The sequence below is a fragment of the Lolium rigidum genome, chromosome 2 (assembly GCF_022539505.1).
Source record: "Lolium rigidum isolate FL_2022 chromosome 2, APGP_CSIRO_Lrig_0.1, whole genome shotgun sequence".
Classification (NCBI taxonomy): domain Eukaryota; kingdom Viridiplantae; phylum Streptophyta; class Magnoliopsida; order Poales; family Poaceae; genus Lolium; species Lolium rigidum.
This window is the reverse complement of record NC_061509.1, coordinates 100211602-100229418: the sequence shown is the minus strand read 5'-3', so window position 1 is coordinate 100229418 and position 17817 is coordinate 100211602. Positions and strand designations below refer to the sequence as shown.

General features: G+C 46.5%; 1 protein-coding gene across 1 annotated transcript; it reads right to left on the bottom strand.

Moving 5' to 3' along the window:
- Positions 1-8152: 8152 nt before the first annotated feature.
- LOC124692132 (probable plastidic glucose transporter 2) lies at positions 8153-13695 on the bottom strand. The gene is made up of 14 exons (XM_047225434.1): positions 13538-13695; positions 13304-13403; positions 13135-13202; positions 12911-13043; positions 12234-12333; positions 12025-12137; positions 11834-11927; positions 10759-10912; positions 10511-10654; positions 10358-10431; positions 10194-10282; positions 9532-9646; positions 8765-8949; positions 8153-8538 (listed from the first exon to the last, which is right to left on the bottom strand). The coding sequence occupies exons 1-13, from the start codon at positions 13617-13619 to the stop codon at positions 8767-8769; spliced, it is 1449 nt and encodes a 482-aa protein (XP_047081390.1). The 5' UTR covers positions 13620-13695; the 3' UTR covers positions 8153-8538; positions 8765-8766.
- Positions 13696-17817: the final 4122 nt, after the last annotated feature.

The window sequence follows — 17817 nt, the reverse complement described above, 5'->3', positions numbered from 1 at the left end:
ACACGTGCGCCACGTAAACCTTAATTACGTGGCGCATGGGCAGGTGCGCCACAGAAACCTTATTTTTGTGGCGACGTTTCTGTGGCGCACCTCCCATGCGCCACAGAAGCCATTTTTGGTGCGGCACTGATGAGGATTTTCCTACTAGTGTGTGGTGGACTTTTCGGGGAAAACCACGTCAAGTGCGATGTGTCTATTCGGAAAGGCGGATGTGGGTTGGTTGTGGCATCGCCGCTTGGCCCATGTCAACATGAGAACTTTGCAAAGTCTTCACAAGGGGAACCATATTGTGGGACTAATGGAAAATGTGTCTTTTGCCAAAGATCGTGTTTGTAGGGCTTGTGTTGAAGGCAAAATGCATGACTCTCCGCATCCAAGCAAGACTATCATCTCTTCCAAGAGGATCTTGGAGCTCCTTCATGTGGATCTCTTTGGTCCCGTCACTCATGCAAGTCTTGGTGCGAAGAAACATTGCTTGGTGATTGTTGATGACTACTCAAGATACACTTGGGTCTACTTTCTCAAGACAAAAGATGAGACTCAACAAATATTCATTGACTTTGCTACCGAGGTGCAACGCCAACACAACCTCCTCATTATGGCAATAAGAAGTGACAACGGCTCCGAGTTCAAGAACTATACACTCAATGATTTTCTTTGTGATGAGGGGATTCGTCATCAATATTCCGCTGCTTACACCCCTCAAAAAAATGGTGTTTCGGAGAGGAAGAACCGGACTCTTATGGATATGGCAAGATCTATGATGGCGGAGTATAAATCCCGCTATAACTTTTGGGCCGAAGCCATCTCCACCGCTTGCCACTCCTCTAACCGGCTCTATCTCCGCAAGGGCTTGAACAAGACTCCATATGAAATACTCACCGGGAACAAGCCTAATATCTCATACTTCAAGGTGTTCGGGTGTAAGTGTTTCTACAAAATCAAAGGAGTTCGTTTATCTAAATTTGCTCCTAAAGCTTTGGAGGGTATATGTGTTGGTTACGGTGCCGAATCTCACACTTATAGAATCTTTGATATATCTTCCAAGATTATCATTGAACTTGTAGTGTGAAGTTCGAAGAAAATGATGGCTCCCAAGTGGGGCAAGTTGATGTTTGTGCAGGTGATGAAATATCTCAAGATGCCATAATAAGAATGGGTGTGGGATTTTTCCGCCCCATTGAGGGACACGGTGTGGCGTGTCGGGAAGGACTATGCTGTAGCACGGTGGAGCCCTCATCTTCTCAACATCAACAAACCCCATCAAGTGAAGCAAATGATGCACCAACCCAAGAACAAGAACAAGACCCTCCCTCTTGTGTGCAAGATCAAGGACAAGATCAAGGACAAGATCAAGGACAATATCAAGGACAAGATAACCAAGAATTCATGATGGCTCCGACGAGTATCCATTTGATATTTGCTCCGCACCAAATGATGTCCAAGATCAAGCACATGAGGTTGAGCACACTCAAGAAATTGAAGTTGCTCAAGTTGAAGGTCAAGACGGGGACCCAAATGATCAAGTTGATCAAGTGATACCTCCAAGGCCAAGAAGAACCAAGGAGGAGATCGAGGCCCGTCGTCTAGCAAGAAGAGAAAGGCAACTTGAGCGTCTTGGACACACACATGACAAGGTTCTTGGTGATGTAAGGGCAAAGGTTTCCACAAGAAGGCAATTGGCTAACTTTAGCAATCATCATGCTTATATCTCCTTAGTGGAACCCAAGAAAGTATTTGAAGCCCTTGAAGATTCGGATTGGTTGGAAGCTATGCACGAAGAACTCAACAACTTCAAGCGCAACAAAGTATGGACCTTAGTAGAGAAGCCAAAGGGGTGCCGCAATGTTATAGGCACTAAATGGATTTTCAAGAACAAGCAAGATGAGTTTGGAAATGTTGTGAGGAACAAGGCAAGATTGGTGGCTCAAGGGTTCTCTCAAGTTGAGGGAATTGACTTTGGAGAAACCTATGCTCATGTGGCTCGCCTTGAGTCCATCCGTATCCTTCTTGCTTATGCATCGCATCATAACTTTAAGTTACAACAAATGGATGTGAAAAGTGCATTTCTTAATGGTCCTTTGCATGAAGAGGTTTATGTTAAGCAACCCCCGGGGTTTGAGTATCTCAACTTCCCTAACCATGTCTACAAGCTTGATAAAGCTCTTTATGGTCTCAAACAAGCTCCTAGAGCTTGGTATGAGCACCTTAAAGAATTATTGGTAGACCGTGGGTTTGATGTTGGGCTAATCGATCCCACTCTTTTTACTAAGAGGGTCAATGGGGAGCTTTTCGTTTGCCAATTATATGTTGATGATATTATCTTTGGCTCTACTAACAAGGCTTTCAATGATGAATTCTCAAAGCTTATGACCGATAGGTTTGAGATGTCCATGATGGGAGAGATGAAGTTCTTCCTTGGTTTTGAGATCAAGCAATTGAGGGAAGGAACCTTCATCAACCAAGCAAAATATCTCCAAGACATGCTCAAGAGGTTCAAGATGACCGAGTTGAAGGGTGTAGCCACTCCTATGGTTACCAAATGTCATCTTGCACTTTATCCCAGTGGTAAAGAGGTGGATCAAAAGGTATATCGCTCCATGATTGGATCCTTGCTTTACCTTTGTGCATCTAGACCGGACATAGTGTTGAGTGTTGGTGTGTGTGCAAGGTATCAAGCTTCTCCTAAGGAGAGCCACATGATGGCTCTCAAAAGAATCTTTCGGTATTTGGTTGATACCCCAAGATATGGTATTTGGTACCCCAAAGGCTCAAGTTTTATTCTCAATGGATACACCGATGCGGATTGGGAGGGAGACAAGGATGATAGGAAATCAACTTCCGGGGCTTGCCAATTTCTTGGTAGGTCCCTGGTGTGTTGTTCTTCTAAGAAGCAAAATTGTATATCTTTCTCCACCGCCGAAGCCGAATATGTTGCCGCCGCAAGTGGATGCACTCAATTGTTATGGATGAGGCAAACTTTAAAGGAATACGGTGTCATTTGTGACAAAGTGCCTCTATTATGTGACAATGAAAGTGCCATCAAGATTGCCTATAATCCGGTGCAACATTCAAGAACGAAGCATATTGAGATCCGGAATCATTTCATTAGGGATCATGTTGCCCGTGGTGATATTGAGCTTATCTATGTTCCTACCAAAGATCAACTTGCCGATATATTCACGAAGCCTCTTGATGAAGCAAGATTCTCTTATTTGAGGAATGAGCTAAATATCATTGATTCAAGGAGTATAGCTTGACCATCTTGCAAACACACTTTTGTCTCAAAACTTTATTTGGTTTAGATGTGGGCATGGAAATAGGGGGAGTGCGGTTTAAATTATTGAGCTATCCCTCCCCCATAATGCCAACATTAAGAAATCATTCTCTTAATATCATATGTTGATATGTGAGCTTCAATGATGAGTAGTGGCTTGGACCCAAGATATATCTTCGCGGTGCCATGCCATAACACTCATATATGGTGGCCTAGGCCACCACACTCTTCTTTATGAAGAGTTGGAGTTATTTGGATCTTCTTTGGATTTTATTGACATCTCCTTGTTTATGGGAAATCACTCACTTTTGGCCTTCATTTGCATTATTTGCAAAAATGAGTGATCATGTACCATCTCACAGTTTGGCGCATCTGTCCTAAGCCTATCTCATCTAAGCCATATCCTCTTCCCTCTCCGAGTGCACCACTTTCCTGTCAAAACCTGTTCCTGGCACAGTTTTTTCTGTTTCACCGGAAGTTCCGGTCGTTTCGACCGGTACTTCCGGCTGGAATCTATCTACCAGCTCCTGCCCACTGTACGTGATCAGTGAGTGTGGTTTACGAGGGACCAGAAGTTCCAGCTCCAACGAGCGGAACTTCCGCCCTTACAATCCCACTACTTATCTGGTCGGGAACGGGGGAGCAGTTCCTGCCCCCTCACTTTCCCCCACCCAAGATCTGTTTGAAGGCTTCTCTCTCCCTGTGGCGGCCGCACCTCCCTCCGGCCGGATCTCCCTCCTCCGGCGACCTCCGCCGGATCGGCTCCGTGGATTGGCATCCCCTCCCTCTCCTCCTCCATGGCTCCCCCCGGTTTGTGCCCTCTCCCTCTCTATGTGTGGGTAGACCTCACTAGATGAACTATAGGGCATACTCTAGGCAAAGCTATGGTAGAACATCTCTAGATGCCTTTCCTTTACTAGATCTTGCATAGGATGTTGTGGTAATGCGGTTCACCAAGCCATTGCCGCAGATCTGGTGAGCAATCGTCTTGGTTTTCGAACAGCCGGATGTTCCGGCCCTGCACGCCGGAACTTCCGCCCCGGGCGGAACTTCCGCCGGTTCTCACCGGAACTTCCGGCCTGGCAAATTTTTCTGCTGTTACTCAATATCCTGTGCAGGCTCTGGTTTTGGCCTCCTTGCTAGTGTGCACCCATTTATCATTCCTATCCTTTTGATTCCATCCCAGGTGGTTCTAAGAAGAGAGGCAAGGCTAATGTGGATGAGATTGAGGAAGAACTTGAGCAAACTAGACCATCCAAGCTCACGGCTCGTCAACAATCTGCTCAAATGCATAAGACACCCATGAGTTAGAGGCAAGAATATCCATGTATCCGTGAAGAACATGCAGTATCTTGAGTAAAAGGAGCTCCGTGACATGAACCCTTACCTCACCCCTCGGAGCAATAGGGTTGGGGATAAGCGGTTCCACAACAAGACTCAAGAGGAGATTTTCTATGAGGTCTATGTGCCATTCAAGAAGGGGTAGCCCCTCAACATGCCATTGACACCGCCAAGATGGCCGCTTCTAGGTACTTTGAAGAAGCCTATGCTATGTGTGGTGAGTTTGGGATCTATCCCATTATGGAGCTCAACAAGGATTATGATATCGGGTTGATTCAACAATTCTATGCCACCGTCCACTTTAAACAAGATGAAGCTATAACATTCCGGTGGATGACTCATGAAAGGCTCCTTGAGTCTAACTTGGCAAAGTTTGGAAGTGCCCTTGGATACCCTCGCTACCCGGGCGTAGATGCAAATGGTTGGAGGTGCCATGATAGTTCATTTGCTCAAACAAGGGAAGTCTTGGAGCACCTCTACATCAAAGGTTGGGGTATTCCGGGCAAGAGTGCGGATCTTCTCCCTACTTGGGACATTATGCTTAGAGTCTACCGGGAAACCATTGGACCAAAGGGTGGCAACCTTGATGAGTTACATCTATATGAAGTGGATCTAATGGCAAACTCCTTTGCTAAGAAGGGCACCGGTGAGAAGCTTGATGTGATGGACTACATCTACCATGAGATGTGGTCATGTGTGATGGAGAAGAAGCTTCCCTCGTTTGCTCCGTACATTATGAAGCTCATTGAGGACACTTGGGTTGATACTTGTGAGAGTACCCTCCTTCACTCTATTCCTCTCAACATCACATCCCATGAAGTGAAGGTTCTGAGGACCAAGCGCCACAACTCCCTCATAGAAGATGTTCCCCCCATGGATGAGAAGCCACCTAGCTGGGATTCTAAGCTTGCTCGCCGCATGAGACAGAGTTTTTGCCTCACCTCTGCAGTCAACCACCGTCAGTATCAGCAGCATGCAGAAGCCAAGAAGTCTCGGGTTCGTCAGAAGAGCATCATGAGGGTGCTTGAGGTGGAAGTGTCTCCTCCCGGATCCGAGGAGAATATCACTCCGGAGGCTGAGTGGGTTTCTCGGCATGGTGTTCCTCTTCCTCCGGATGGTCTTGAGATCGAGTCTCCTCCTCACACTCCTCCCTACCCCGGCGCTACATCGAACCTCCCTCCCGGCTGGGCTAACGCCGACCCTTGGGACGTGTAGTTTCTCCTTTCCCTTTTTGGTGCCTTGGTGCCAAAGGGGGAGAGTGAGAACCTTATTAGGTTGCTCTCCGTTGGGTATTTGCATGGGGGAGTCACAAGCTCGTGTTGGCTTTGATTTTTATCGCTTGTGATTCTATTTATCCTTGTGGTGTCGAACTATGTTCTTAGTTTATTTGGCTTGTAAACTTTATCTATGTGTATGGTAAACTCCGTATGTGAGTCTTCCATGGTTATCTATGTGTGCATGATCTTATTATCCATATGCTTATCACTATGTTGTTTTGATAACCCATGGAAGACGGATGCAAGATATAGGGGGAGCTTCTTATGTACCAATGCTCATATCTAGGGGGAGCTCCTCTATATCTTTCACTTTGTTGGTTTACATTATTCATTCCTTGCAAATACTTGTGTTGTCATCAAACACCAAAAAGGGGGAGATTGAAAGAACATTTCCCGCCCTTGTGGGTTTTGTGTGTTTGATGTCAACACTAGGTATATATTTATGTGTGTTGATGTAGACAGGTACAAGTTTTCGAGAAATATATTTGATCGGTGAAATGGTATGGCTGTTCTGAAGTTCTGAAGGTCTTTTTGTTTCTGGCGGAAGTTCCGACCCCAGCAGGCGGAAGTTCCGACCTGGTGCTTCCTGCAGAGGCCCTTCAGCGCAGTTCTGTTTGCAGATTTTATTTCCTGGCCGGAAGTTCCGGTGAAGTTGGCCGGAAGTTCCGGTCAGCGGAACTTCCGCCCAACTTCCGGACAAGTTCCGGAATTCCTGAATTGTGGCTCAGTAATGTCCAGTATGGTTTTCTCGGAATTCCGGAACTTGGCCGGAACTTCCGGTCGCCGGAAGTTCCGCCCTAGTTCCGCCCCAATCTTTGTTGACCAGGTCATCTGACGCAGTTTCCTCCTGCCGGAACTTCCGGCCCTCCTGGTCGGTACTTCCGGTGCCAGCCGGAACTTCCGGCCCTCCTGGCCGGAACTTCCGGTGTTACTAGATTTCGTCCAAACGGTCAGATCTGAGAGCTCCAATCATATAAATAGCTCTCTTCTCCAAAGGGACAAGTTGCTCAATCATTGCACAAGAAATCTGCCAAGCTTCACCTCCATTAGAGCCACCTCAAGAAACACAAGATTTGCAAGATCTCCTTCCTCCCCCAACCACAGCTCTTGATCTTTGGAGATTCGAAGGAGAAGACACCGATCTACATCCTCACCGAAGCGTTTTTCATTTCCCCCTCATTTGTTTGAGAGATCTCATGCTAGTGTTCCTATTTGGTTCTCTAGTTGATTTGTGTTGATGTGTTGTTGTTGATTGTTGTATTGTTACAGATTTGGGAGCCTCCAATTCAGTTGTGGATGTGTGCCCCAAGAACCTTGTAAAGGCCCGGTTTCCGCCTCGAGGAAATCCCTTAGTGGAAGTGGGCTAGGCCTTCGTGGCGTTGCTCACCGGAGATCTGACTATCTGAGTGAAGCCTTCGTGGCTGTTGGTTTGGCTTCCGTAGCAACCACACTCCTCCAAACGTAGACGTACATTTTTGCAAAGGAAGGGAACTACGGGAATCACCTCCGTATCATCGCGTGCTCCACTCTCGGTTACCTCTATCCTATTCTATCTCTTATATTGCATAGCTATATCTTGCTTAGTTGATTGCCTTATTATATAGGTAAATTCACTTAGTTGCATATCTAGAGAACTTACCTTTGTGTCAAGCCTAAATTGAAAAAGAACTAAAAATTGGTTAGCACCTATTCAACCCCCCCCCCCCTCCTCTAGGTGCGGCATACGATCTTTTCAACTACTACATAAACTTATTTGTTGGACAAGTTTGGCTATGGAAGTTCAACTTCTGTATACCCAACTCTAGAATTGCATGTAAAGATCGATCTTCAGCAAATTATCTTTCTGGAGCACATGCACTGCTGAATTCCAATGACCCGCATGACATGATTGAAATCCTTGTTTGTGTATGATCATGCTGCCTTAGCGAACATAATTGTGATTATTAGTAATCTATCTTGAAGATTACACATTTTACACAAGATATAAATATCTGATTGATTTGTCATATTCAACTGATGCTTTGATATATTGTATCCTTGTTTTGAGCTTAATCCTGGCCTTAAGAGCACACACACGGAGAAATGGCACCCATTAGATGAGAGTGCACCCACAGGTAGGAACAGCCTATGCAGTTCGATCATGGTCAAACTGCATAAGCATTTTCAAGGCCAACTCAAGTTAGATGGTCACGTACCATGGCTGAGCTCGCTTCTGCTAGGTTCGATTGAATAGGAGTACATAAAATCTTGCTTTCCGTACAACTGGCGAACCCAGGTGGGAGCTAAGAATACATAAACGCCCAACAAGGCACGTTGGTGGTGTTATTCCGAACACATGGTACAACATCTCAGTTACACTGTTCAGTAACCAAACGCCACTTTTCTCTTACTGGCCAGTAGTTAAACAATAAGACAACATAAATACATGCAACCTATCAGCCTATACAGAAACAGACCTCACGAATCTGTTAAGTATGTGTAAAATTGTATGCCTCTCCCGTGGTCACAGGTGCATGGCTGGGAACTTCCCTGAGACCAGCGTAGGGCATTCTGTCTGCAAGACTGATCAAGTTCACTTGAGCTGGGAATGGACTTGATCAGCGAATTCCTATCATACCGAAGAAGACATTGCCCAGATAAAACCTGCAATAACAAGAGCATGCTCCCAGTTAATTCCAGATTATCATGTGCTAAGTTTTCCTAGTGCTGTGCATAAAAACTTCTCAATCTAAGAAACGTCCGCAGAATTAAGTTCAGATTTGTGTATCCCTTCCACCCTATAGCATCACCACTGCTAATTATAGATGCAGGCTGATAGACAGACAGATGGTCCGAAATGGATTATTTCAGAAGAAGGAGCAGGGAGTACCTTTACTGTGTTTGTAAGAGTGAAACTTCGATCTCCTGCAAAGTTTTCCCTTTTGTTTCGACTACATGCCGCCGCACAAATATCGCTGCTACCACACAAGCTGATGAAAACATCGTGTACAGAACTTGTGGACCAAGTTTCTCCAGAAGCCGCAAGAATAACAAACTGACAAAGAAGTTCACGACCTGCCCATTACAGTCAAGCAGTGTCAACTAAGGAACACATGATTATAATTCAGGGAAGTACAGCTATAATAAAAGATATCTAGTGGATTCTTGTCTTCTCGTGTTCCAACTATTAAGAAATCAATTCAGGGAAGTACAGCTATAATAAAAGATATCTAGTGGAGTACAAAAACCAACACTTGGGCAGTGAACTTGTTGGCTACTAACCAAAAAGCATCTGACTTTGTGGCATAATTTGTTCTAGTACAGCATGTCGCCCACGACTGACAGAAAATTGTAAATTCTTCAATTGCTCACAGTAACATAACTGGGTATATGACTATAATATTCTATCCAGCTTCCCTGTTCCATTCAAAAGGTGCGCATCTCTATATACTTAATCCAAATTTGAACACTTCTAGACATTGCTAAGGCATTTTCGCTATTTTCTAATTTATGAATTTACTATAAATCAAACTAAAGCACAAGGCAAGCTAGCACACAAATTTTAGAAAATATATTGCCAGATTTCTCTGTAGTTCTGATGAAGAATATATAGCATGTACTAATTATCCTTTCATTCTGAAAAGAGAGAACTCTTACCCAATGCACAGACATACAAAGAGCCATAGCTTTGGCCCGAATTTTGTTTGGGAAAATCTCAGGCAGAAGAAGTCCTGGAACTGGGCCTGCTCCCAACGAAAATGACAAAACAAACCTGCCAACAAAATGTTTAACTGTAACTAAATGGCTTAAGTACCACAATTATAAGAAACTCTCAAAAAAGTTTAAGAGTGCTACCACGAGCACATAGATAAAATGTTTCATGGTAAGATGCTAACATACAGGTTACTAAAAGAAAGTAACTGCTGTGGTGGATTCCTTGACCCATACGGGTGCAGAATACAAGTGTGGCTAAGGATTTGGAGAGAGAGGAGTATCATTGAACAATCTGACAGGTGGGGCCATGCGTTCATGTCATGCGTTTAGCCACATTATCTCTAGCGTGTGAAAGGTGTCTGATTTCATGTTAACACGCCAAAGCCAGCAATTTGGGCCATGTGGGACATCCGGTCCATATCAGTGGTTTTGTGGGAGGGAAAATATCAAAGTGGAGATTGTGAGCACCAGTGACCCCTGAAGTAGCGGGGTTGGGCAATTGGCAACATACCCACTTAAAGGAGATGATTCGAAAGACCAAAACTAAGGTCAAGAAGCTTGCATAGTGGAATCAAATAACTGAATGCTATAAAACTAAAACTTACAGCAGAATGCCACCAACTGAAAAATACACACTTGCAGCACCAAGGTGATGACGATTTGCACCAATAGCCTGAAGTCCCATTGTGAAGGCCTGCACCAGCAAGGAAGCGCAGTCAGTAATATACAATATGTCTCACAAATTTACAATTACAGTAAATGCGCTCACCATGCCAAAGAAGCTTCCTGCAAGAAGAACTTTTCTCCCTAGTCTGTCCATTAGAAGCATAGCTACGACAGAACCTGGTAGCAAACATGCCAAAATTAGATCCGTAAACGAATATAACAGAGTAGGAGAACAGAACAGCTTCAATGGACTTACCTGATAAATTTGCAATCCCCATGCATATATTGGCAAGGCTAGAGGGCACGCCCACACTTCTGAACACAGTTGATGAGAAATAGAACACAGAATTTATGCCCGATAACTGTTGTAAAGCAAAGAGCGTTGTGCCAATAAAAACAACTGTAGCAAAAGAGTGGACTTGTAATGAACAAACTTCGAGAACAGTAATAAGGTTATAATGAAGCACATAAATGTGACCAAATGGATAATAGAACAGCATGTACCATTAAAGTGACGACCATAAAACAACTCTGAGTACTTTACACTTTCTCCGTCATCTCCTCTTTCAGATCTAGAAAGTTCTGCCATAGCAGATTTTACATGAAGAGGGCCTAGAAGCTTCTCAAACTGAATTTCTGCTTCATTTGTTCTTCCACACTACAAACAAGAGCAGGACCCTTCAAATCACTTAGAACAGGAAAATGCTAAATCAAGTTACTTCTTAGATATCAAGTGTTTTGTTCGTATCGAGCCAAAGAAAAAAATCTGATACACAATGGGGCATAGACAGAGCTCTATATCATGGTATTGGGTAACCTGGACGCTCATTGATCTGTAGCAGGATATATATGTGCATTCTATCTCAACCTATCTGTGTCAATGGCTTAGTCATCAGTGCTTATTTTTATTTTCGAGAAAAATATAATTCTTACTCCCTCTGTTCCAAAATAATCGAAGTTCTAGGTTTGTCCTAAGTCAAACGTCTTTATAAGAAGATTTGTCAATACCTATAACGTCAAACCTATATAATATGGAAGTAAAATGATGATGAATCTAATAGAACTAAATTGGTGCGGTAGGTGTGTTAATGTATTTTTCTACAGACTTGGTCAAACTTAATATGGTTTGACTTCAGACAAACCTAGAACTTCGATTATTTTTGAACGGAGAGTATTATTGAGTAACACTATGCAATAAATTCCATGTTGGGATGAAAACCGTAGCCCGTAGGGTGGTGGGGAAGATTGTAGCCAACAGCCCAATAGACACACTGCTGATTCAACCCATACCCAGTTAAGTAAATAGCATAGTTCAAAAGAAGAAGTTAAGTGAACAGTGTTAAAAGACTTGTGGAAAGGCCTATAAATGGAAATCACATACATTTACCAAAAGTCATGTTGTTTCTAAGAAATCAGGTTTGCAGTGCAGTAGAGTGTTATAAGATAATCTGCTCGGAATATATAAATACATAATAGAAGCATATTGAAAGAGAAGCAGGCACTTCCAATGGTTAAAGCTCTAAATTGATAATTCAGAAAGGTGACACAGAAGATAAGCAATATCTCAAAGTGATGGTACCTTATATAGCCACTGTGGGCTCTCAGCACAGAACTCCATACCAATAGCTTGTAAGGCTGCTGGGACAACCGCAACCCAGAAACACACTCTCCACCTGCCATAGCAAGGATGATATCGTTACAGATCAATTCGATAAGTATTGACTGCAACACACTTGTAAAGATTGAAGAAGTGCAGCACAAGCTTCTGACCATCTATCAATGTCCTTGACAGGTGTACCAATTAGGAGAGAAAATAAGATCCCGAGACAGGTCGCAATCTGAACAAAGCTGCCATATGTACCCCTCACGGACGGAGGAGAAACCTAGAATCATCAATCAGAGGTGAAAATGATCATGGCTGAACTGTATTGATACATGTTGTTAGACATCATACATTGACAAGAAGACACAATGCATACCTCAGTTATATAGAGTGAAGCCACTGGTGGGCCCAACCCCATTCCTATTCCAACCAAGAATCTTCCAAAGAGCATACCTTCCAGACTATAAGTGAGAGCACTGCAAAATGTTTTTTCTTCAGAATGGTCTAACAGAACACAATAACAGGAATGGTCTAATGTTCCTACCAGCTGTGGATTAAATAGTATAGGGAGTACCCACCAGTCACCATTGTAGGTTTTTATATGCATTTCAAGTTTAAAAATCTTAGCGATTGCAAAGCAAATCATACTGAATGAATGTAGCAAACCAATGCGTTACTATGTGGCACTAGACCTCATCCAATTAGAGAAAGCAAACAAATTTGCCGGGTGACGAAAGGATAGACCTAACATCTACGCAAGTGTTCCACGATCATCACATTAACTTTCTGAGTTACTACAGATTAACAGAGGTGCGATTTGCTACTCTGTTATTATTATACTAACAACGAAGGTGTTTTTGAGCAACTATAAATTACCCAGAAAATGACCAAATCAGCAGTCAGCAAGTATATGTATTTGTTTAATAGTACCCAGCAATCAAGTACATAGACACAAAAATAATGAATACCCCTAGCAAGTTGTAATAAAATAAAGGCATTAACTGACGAAACTGCATAGAGACAAGGATTGAGGGAAAAGACTGGAGTCAATACCTGACGGCAGCACCGATGATCATGGGCAGTGCACTGAGCTGGAACGCGCGACGTCGGCCGATGCCATCAGCTACGGAGCCACTGAATAGGCATCCGAGGAAGGCCCCTCCCAAGCATATGCTCACCACAAGCCCTGCATCCGCCGCAAATTTCGTCACCTCCGTGACAATGACATCACATCACGGAAGTTCATAAGAAACATTGAATTGGAGAGGTGATAGTACCTTCAGCGAGCGTGTTCCCAGCGAAGCCCAGGTCGGCGGAGATGCTCTCCAGCGGCTCGTTCACCACTCTGCGCGTGTATCATGAAACAAACGTGAGTAGCAGAAAACACTAGAGACATGCGATGCGAGGGGACCAGAGCAAGCATGATGAGCAGGCAGGCGCACGCACCCTGAGTGGTACCCGAAGAGGAATGAGGTGAGCGTGGCGACGCACACGTGCGGCAGCGACATCCGCCATGACGGACCGGCGGCGTCCGACGGCATCTTGGCTGCCGAAACCAAACACAATATGCCGTCATCAGAGAAAGAAAGAAAGAAAGAGGAACAAGTGAAATCGGTTTCGCGGCCACGGAAATGACGGGACGTAGGGGAGTGGGGAATGGGCAGACGGCAGGGCACGTACGTTGCGTCTCGACGTCAGGATCCATGGGCGCGTCCCTGGACGACACTCGCTTGTAGGCGGAGGTGTTAAGCTTCCACCGCATCGCCGCTGCAGACACAAATCGGAGGAGCCCCGAAGGAGGGATTTTGGATTCAGAAATGGGATACAGCGAGAGAGAGGGATCTGAGAGGGGTGCCGCGCGGGTCCTGTATTATTAATAGAAACCGAGCGTGGAGTGAGCAGCGGAAAAAGGTAGGGGTACCTGGTTGCCGCGCGCGGGTGCATCAGATCGGCGGGGTGCCGCCTTCTGGGATCTGGGAGTTCTGGGAGCACGACGCCGCTCGGATTGATTGACCAACTGTGGGTGCGTTCGGTGGCGTAGCACGGAGACCCGGGAGGCGGTGGCGTTGTCGTCGGCGTCGGCGTCGGCGGAGAGGTACGCTTTCCTCTGTTGTTGTGAGAAGACACACGTCGGCACCCGGAGCAGCAGCAGCTACCGTACTTGCTTTTGTGTGGTGGCCATTAAGAGGAGGGCCGCGCCATTTTGCGTGTTGCCCCTTGCGGGCCTCGGAAGGTTGGAGAAGATGCCCGAGATTGCCTGATGCAGACGCCACCAGATTTAATATCGCGAACAAATTAGGGGTGTTTATGCGAAGAAGCGGTGGACGGAACAACATCTCCGTGTCGCGACGTGTGTGGGTGGTGGTTAGGCCCTGCAGCACCGTGGCCACTCGGCGACGCGTGGCCGCCAGAATCTAGGACCGTCGGTTTCGCTAGGTGGGACGGGCCCGTTTGGTGACAGTGCTTCTTCACCAAAATACCAGAAGATGCCCGTCTCTCCGAGGTGCCGAATGTTCACACAGGCTCGTGCTGCGCATGCAGCGACGGAATACAGGGCGCGTTTGGTAGACTTTGTCCGCCGTCCCTTGGCTCGCATCATAGCCAGCATTTTTCGGTTTTGATGCCTGCAGTCCACTGCGTTGTTGCATAAATCGGGTTTTAAAGCACCTCCGGAACAGATCCTGGAAGAACGCTCGGAATGGTAGTTTCTTCGAGGTCAGGCCCGTTGCGGCCAGAAGCCTGCACGCGTGAAGAAGGGAGGCGGAGACGCCGCGCCCATTCAGGAACACGCGCCATAATTAGGCTCACCGCTCCCATCTCCTTCCTCTCAGTCACGACCGGACTCTCGCCTCCCCCAAACTGTCACATCACCCGGCGGTTCCCCTCCCGCCGACCAATCCACCGCACCGTCGCTCGGAGGAGCACCGCTACCGGAGGAGGAGACCTCGGCGAGCATCATCGGGATATCGGCCGCAACCTGCTCCGCAGTCTTCGTCGGCATCTCGAGTTTGCTCGCGACCTCGAGCTCGTCCTCGGCCGGAAGAATGACGGTAACAATCTCTCCTTCTCACCTTCGTACTCGTTCTGTCATAACAAGCCATTGTCGGTCATTTGCGACGATATGCAGATTGGATCTGGTAGGATAGCGGTCGGATTGACGTTTTCAAGGTGTTCGTCCCCATTTCTTGATGTTCTTGTCCAGTTCTTGCTTTTGACGGTCTCGATTAGCTTAGATCTGAAACTATAGTATCGGATTGCGGTAGATCTTTCCTAGATCGGGCTTTGGATTGGTGAAACTGGCAGATTTTACTGTGCACGCAAAGAGAGGAAGGGTTTTTTTGTGCTGGGGTTTAGCATGTTGAGATTGCTGTGAGGAATCAGTCGCGGTAGTTTGTTGTGGATTGTGTAGTTGTTGACTGCCAAAACCCAACGGCGGGCAGCGGCCTTGTCAACACCGTAGAGCCGGGAAGAGCCTAGAGCTGCGGCTGGCTGAGACCCCTCCGAGCGACGGCCCGCAATGCTCTTCTGGTCACACGCGGCGATGCGAAGTGCAAGGGCGTGCCACCTGACCTATACCCGGTCGAGGAAGGTGATGGGGATGCCTCGCTTAGTTTCTCGCAGGGCATACATGTAAACATTAAATACGAGCCTCGATCGGCTCTCGAGTTATCCCGTGAATCGGCTCAAAGAGCCGATCCACCCATGATTCGTACGGGGTGCACGAATACTTGGTGGTCCTGCTTGATCAAGATAGCGCTAATGAGATCTACGACGATTTAGGGTTTTCACCGCATAATCGGATCATCCTACTCCAGGTTGGGCCTCGCGGCCACGCACGGTGCTCGTAAGCCGATCCTAAACAAGGCCTAAAAACCAACATGAAGTTGATCCTCGGAACATCCTGTTTAGGACTTGCGAACGCCACCCTACGTGCCACTCGGATCCTCCCCCTTTGTAAGGCCTAACTATTGCAGATATTAAACTAATCCTTGTAGAACAAGGAGCAATCGTAACGGATCGGATCTGCCGAATAATGATCAAGCGGGTGCCGCCCCACACCTGAGATAGGTGTGAGGGCGGCTAGATATGCAAGGGTTGCACTACGTAAGCATGCTTAAACGAAGAACAATGCTAACCCTAACACATCTATGATAACTACGTTGCTCGCCATCAAAAGCGCTTCGATACGAGCAACGCATGAACAACGTGGGGCTTGTGCTGCCTAGATCGCAAGATGCGATCTAGGCAGCATGTCGCTTACCTGATAGAAACCCTCGAGACGAAGGAGTTGGCGATGCGCCGAGATTGGTTTGTTTGGGGTTGAACGTGAGTTGTTGTTTATTTCATAAACCCTAGGTACATATTTATAGTCCAGGGGACTTTCTAATGTGGGCGTGCACCAAACCGTGCACGAGTAAGATTCTACTTTCTAAACTAAGATGCGATCTAATATGTTACAGATACACGGGCAATTAGGCCCAACTTGGTATAAAAGGCCGATTCACGTATTCCTCCTATATATATTCTTCACGTCCATCTTGATCGCGGCCCACCTCTGACTTGGTCAAATTCTGGTGATAACACATGCCCCCCTGGTTTTGGAAATGACATTTCCAAAATCATTACGATTTCTTTCGTCGGGTCATGTCGTGGCAGAAGCGAGCTGCCGCAGAATCCCCATCATGATGCCTTGCCCCTTCCACTTCTCCACGTGGCCGTAAAATTTTCCTGCCGGGCAACATCTCCTCGGAAACTGTTGTGGCATTGAATCTTTCTCATATCCCCTTTATTTAACCGTTCCACACGGCTTGCGTCTCCTTCGTCCTCCTCGCATTAGCACCAAAAACCCCCTGTGCCGCCATGTCTTCTTCCTCTTCCTCCGAGTTCTCCTACGGGTCCGACTCCTCCCGCGAGACGCCGCTGGAAATTCTTGCCCCGGAAGACTGGGACGAGGAGAGCCATGCCTCCTCCATTTGGTCTGAGGACGACAAGTCCTTGACCAGCGGGGACGAAGATCTTCAGTTCCTCGCCGATGGGGAACTGGAGCCAAAGAGCGAGGACGACCAGTTCTCCTGGGACGGCTGCCCCACCTCTGAAGAAGAGGGAGAAGAAGACGACGGCGACGACGACGACGATGACTCCCTCGAAGGCTACCCGCCGGCGAAACGCCTCCGCATGTGGTGGGACGACGACAGCAGCGATGATGAAGACGGGGATGAAGCCCCCGTAGAGGGCTACGGGAGTAGCGACGAGGAGCCCATCGGCAGCAGTGCCGATGAGAGTTCCGAGGATGACGACGAGGCGTGATGGCCCGTAGATTAGGATCGACTAGTATAGGCCTAGCAGTAGTAGATTGGTCAATAGACCCTTCTTTTGTCCTTCCTTCTTTGAGTAATCGGTTCTCCCTTTGTAAGAAATCCTGTTTATTAATGAAGAAATTTCCCCAATTTGGCATTGTTGATTCCTTTTGAACCGATTCTCGATGAGCCGATAGCAATGACACAGCCGATCTTGGTAAGCTGGCGACTTGATCTTTGAGCAAGCGACTTTAAAAGAGCCACTGGAACCGTCTTGGATGCTCAAACCGATGACTCTGCAACGAACACCGCTCTCCAAACCGGTTGTGTCGCAAGGCTAGCCGATTCCAACCAAATCGGCTCCCTAGAGCAATGACCTTTAGGGCGAGCTGCCCCCGAGCCTTAGCGAAGGCGAACCAGCCACATGTGCCGACATTAGCCTTAACTCATGACGTAGCCCCAAGCAGAGAACCTTCCAGGTGAACTGCCCCCCGAGTTTCTTCCGTTCTTCCTGCGCCTTGCCAGTTAGATCGGCTCCTTGATGTGCTCCATTCTTGATCTGCTCTTGGCTCTTGAAGAGAAGATCCGAGCTCTTATTCCTCTTGGCTCTTGGCTCTTGATGTCGTTTTTTTTTTTATTTGGCCGATTTTTCTTAATCGGCCC

What these genes read in the sequence shown, in the direction of transcription:
- LOC124692132 (XM_047225434.1), bottom strand. Translation starts at nt 13,619, where the DNA reads ATGCGGTGGAAGCTTAACACCTCCGCCTACAAGCGAGTGTCGTCCAGG. An exon ending in TCCTGACGTCGAGACGCAAC is followed by an intron (nt 13,404 to 13,537) that starts GTACGTGCCCTG and finishes TGGTTTCGGCAG; the next exon opens with CCAAGATGCCGTCGGACGCC. An exon ending in GCCCACAGTGGCTATATAAG is followed by an intron (nt 10,913 to 11,833) that starts GTACCATCACTT and finishes TCTTGTTTGTAG; the next exon opens with TGTGGAAGAACAAATGAAGC.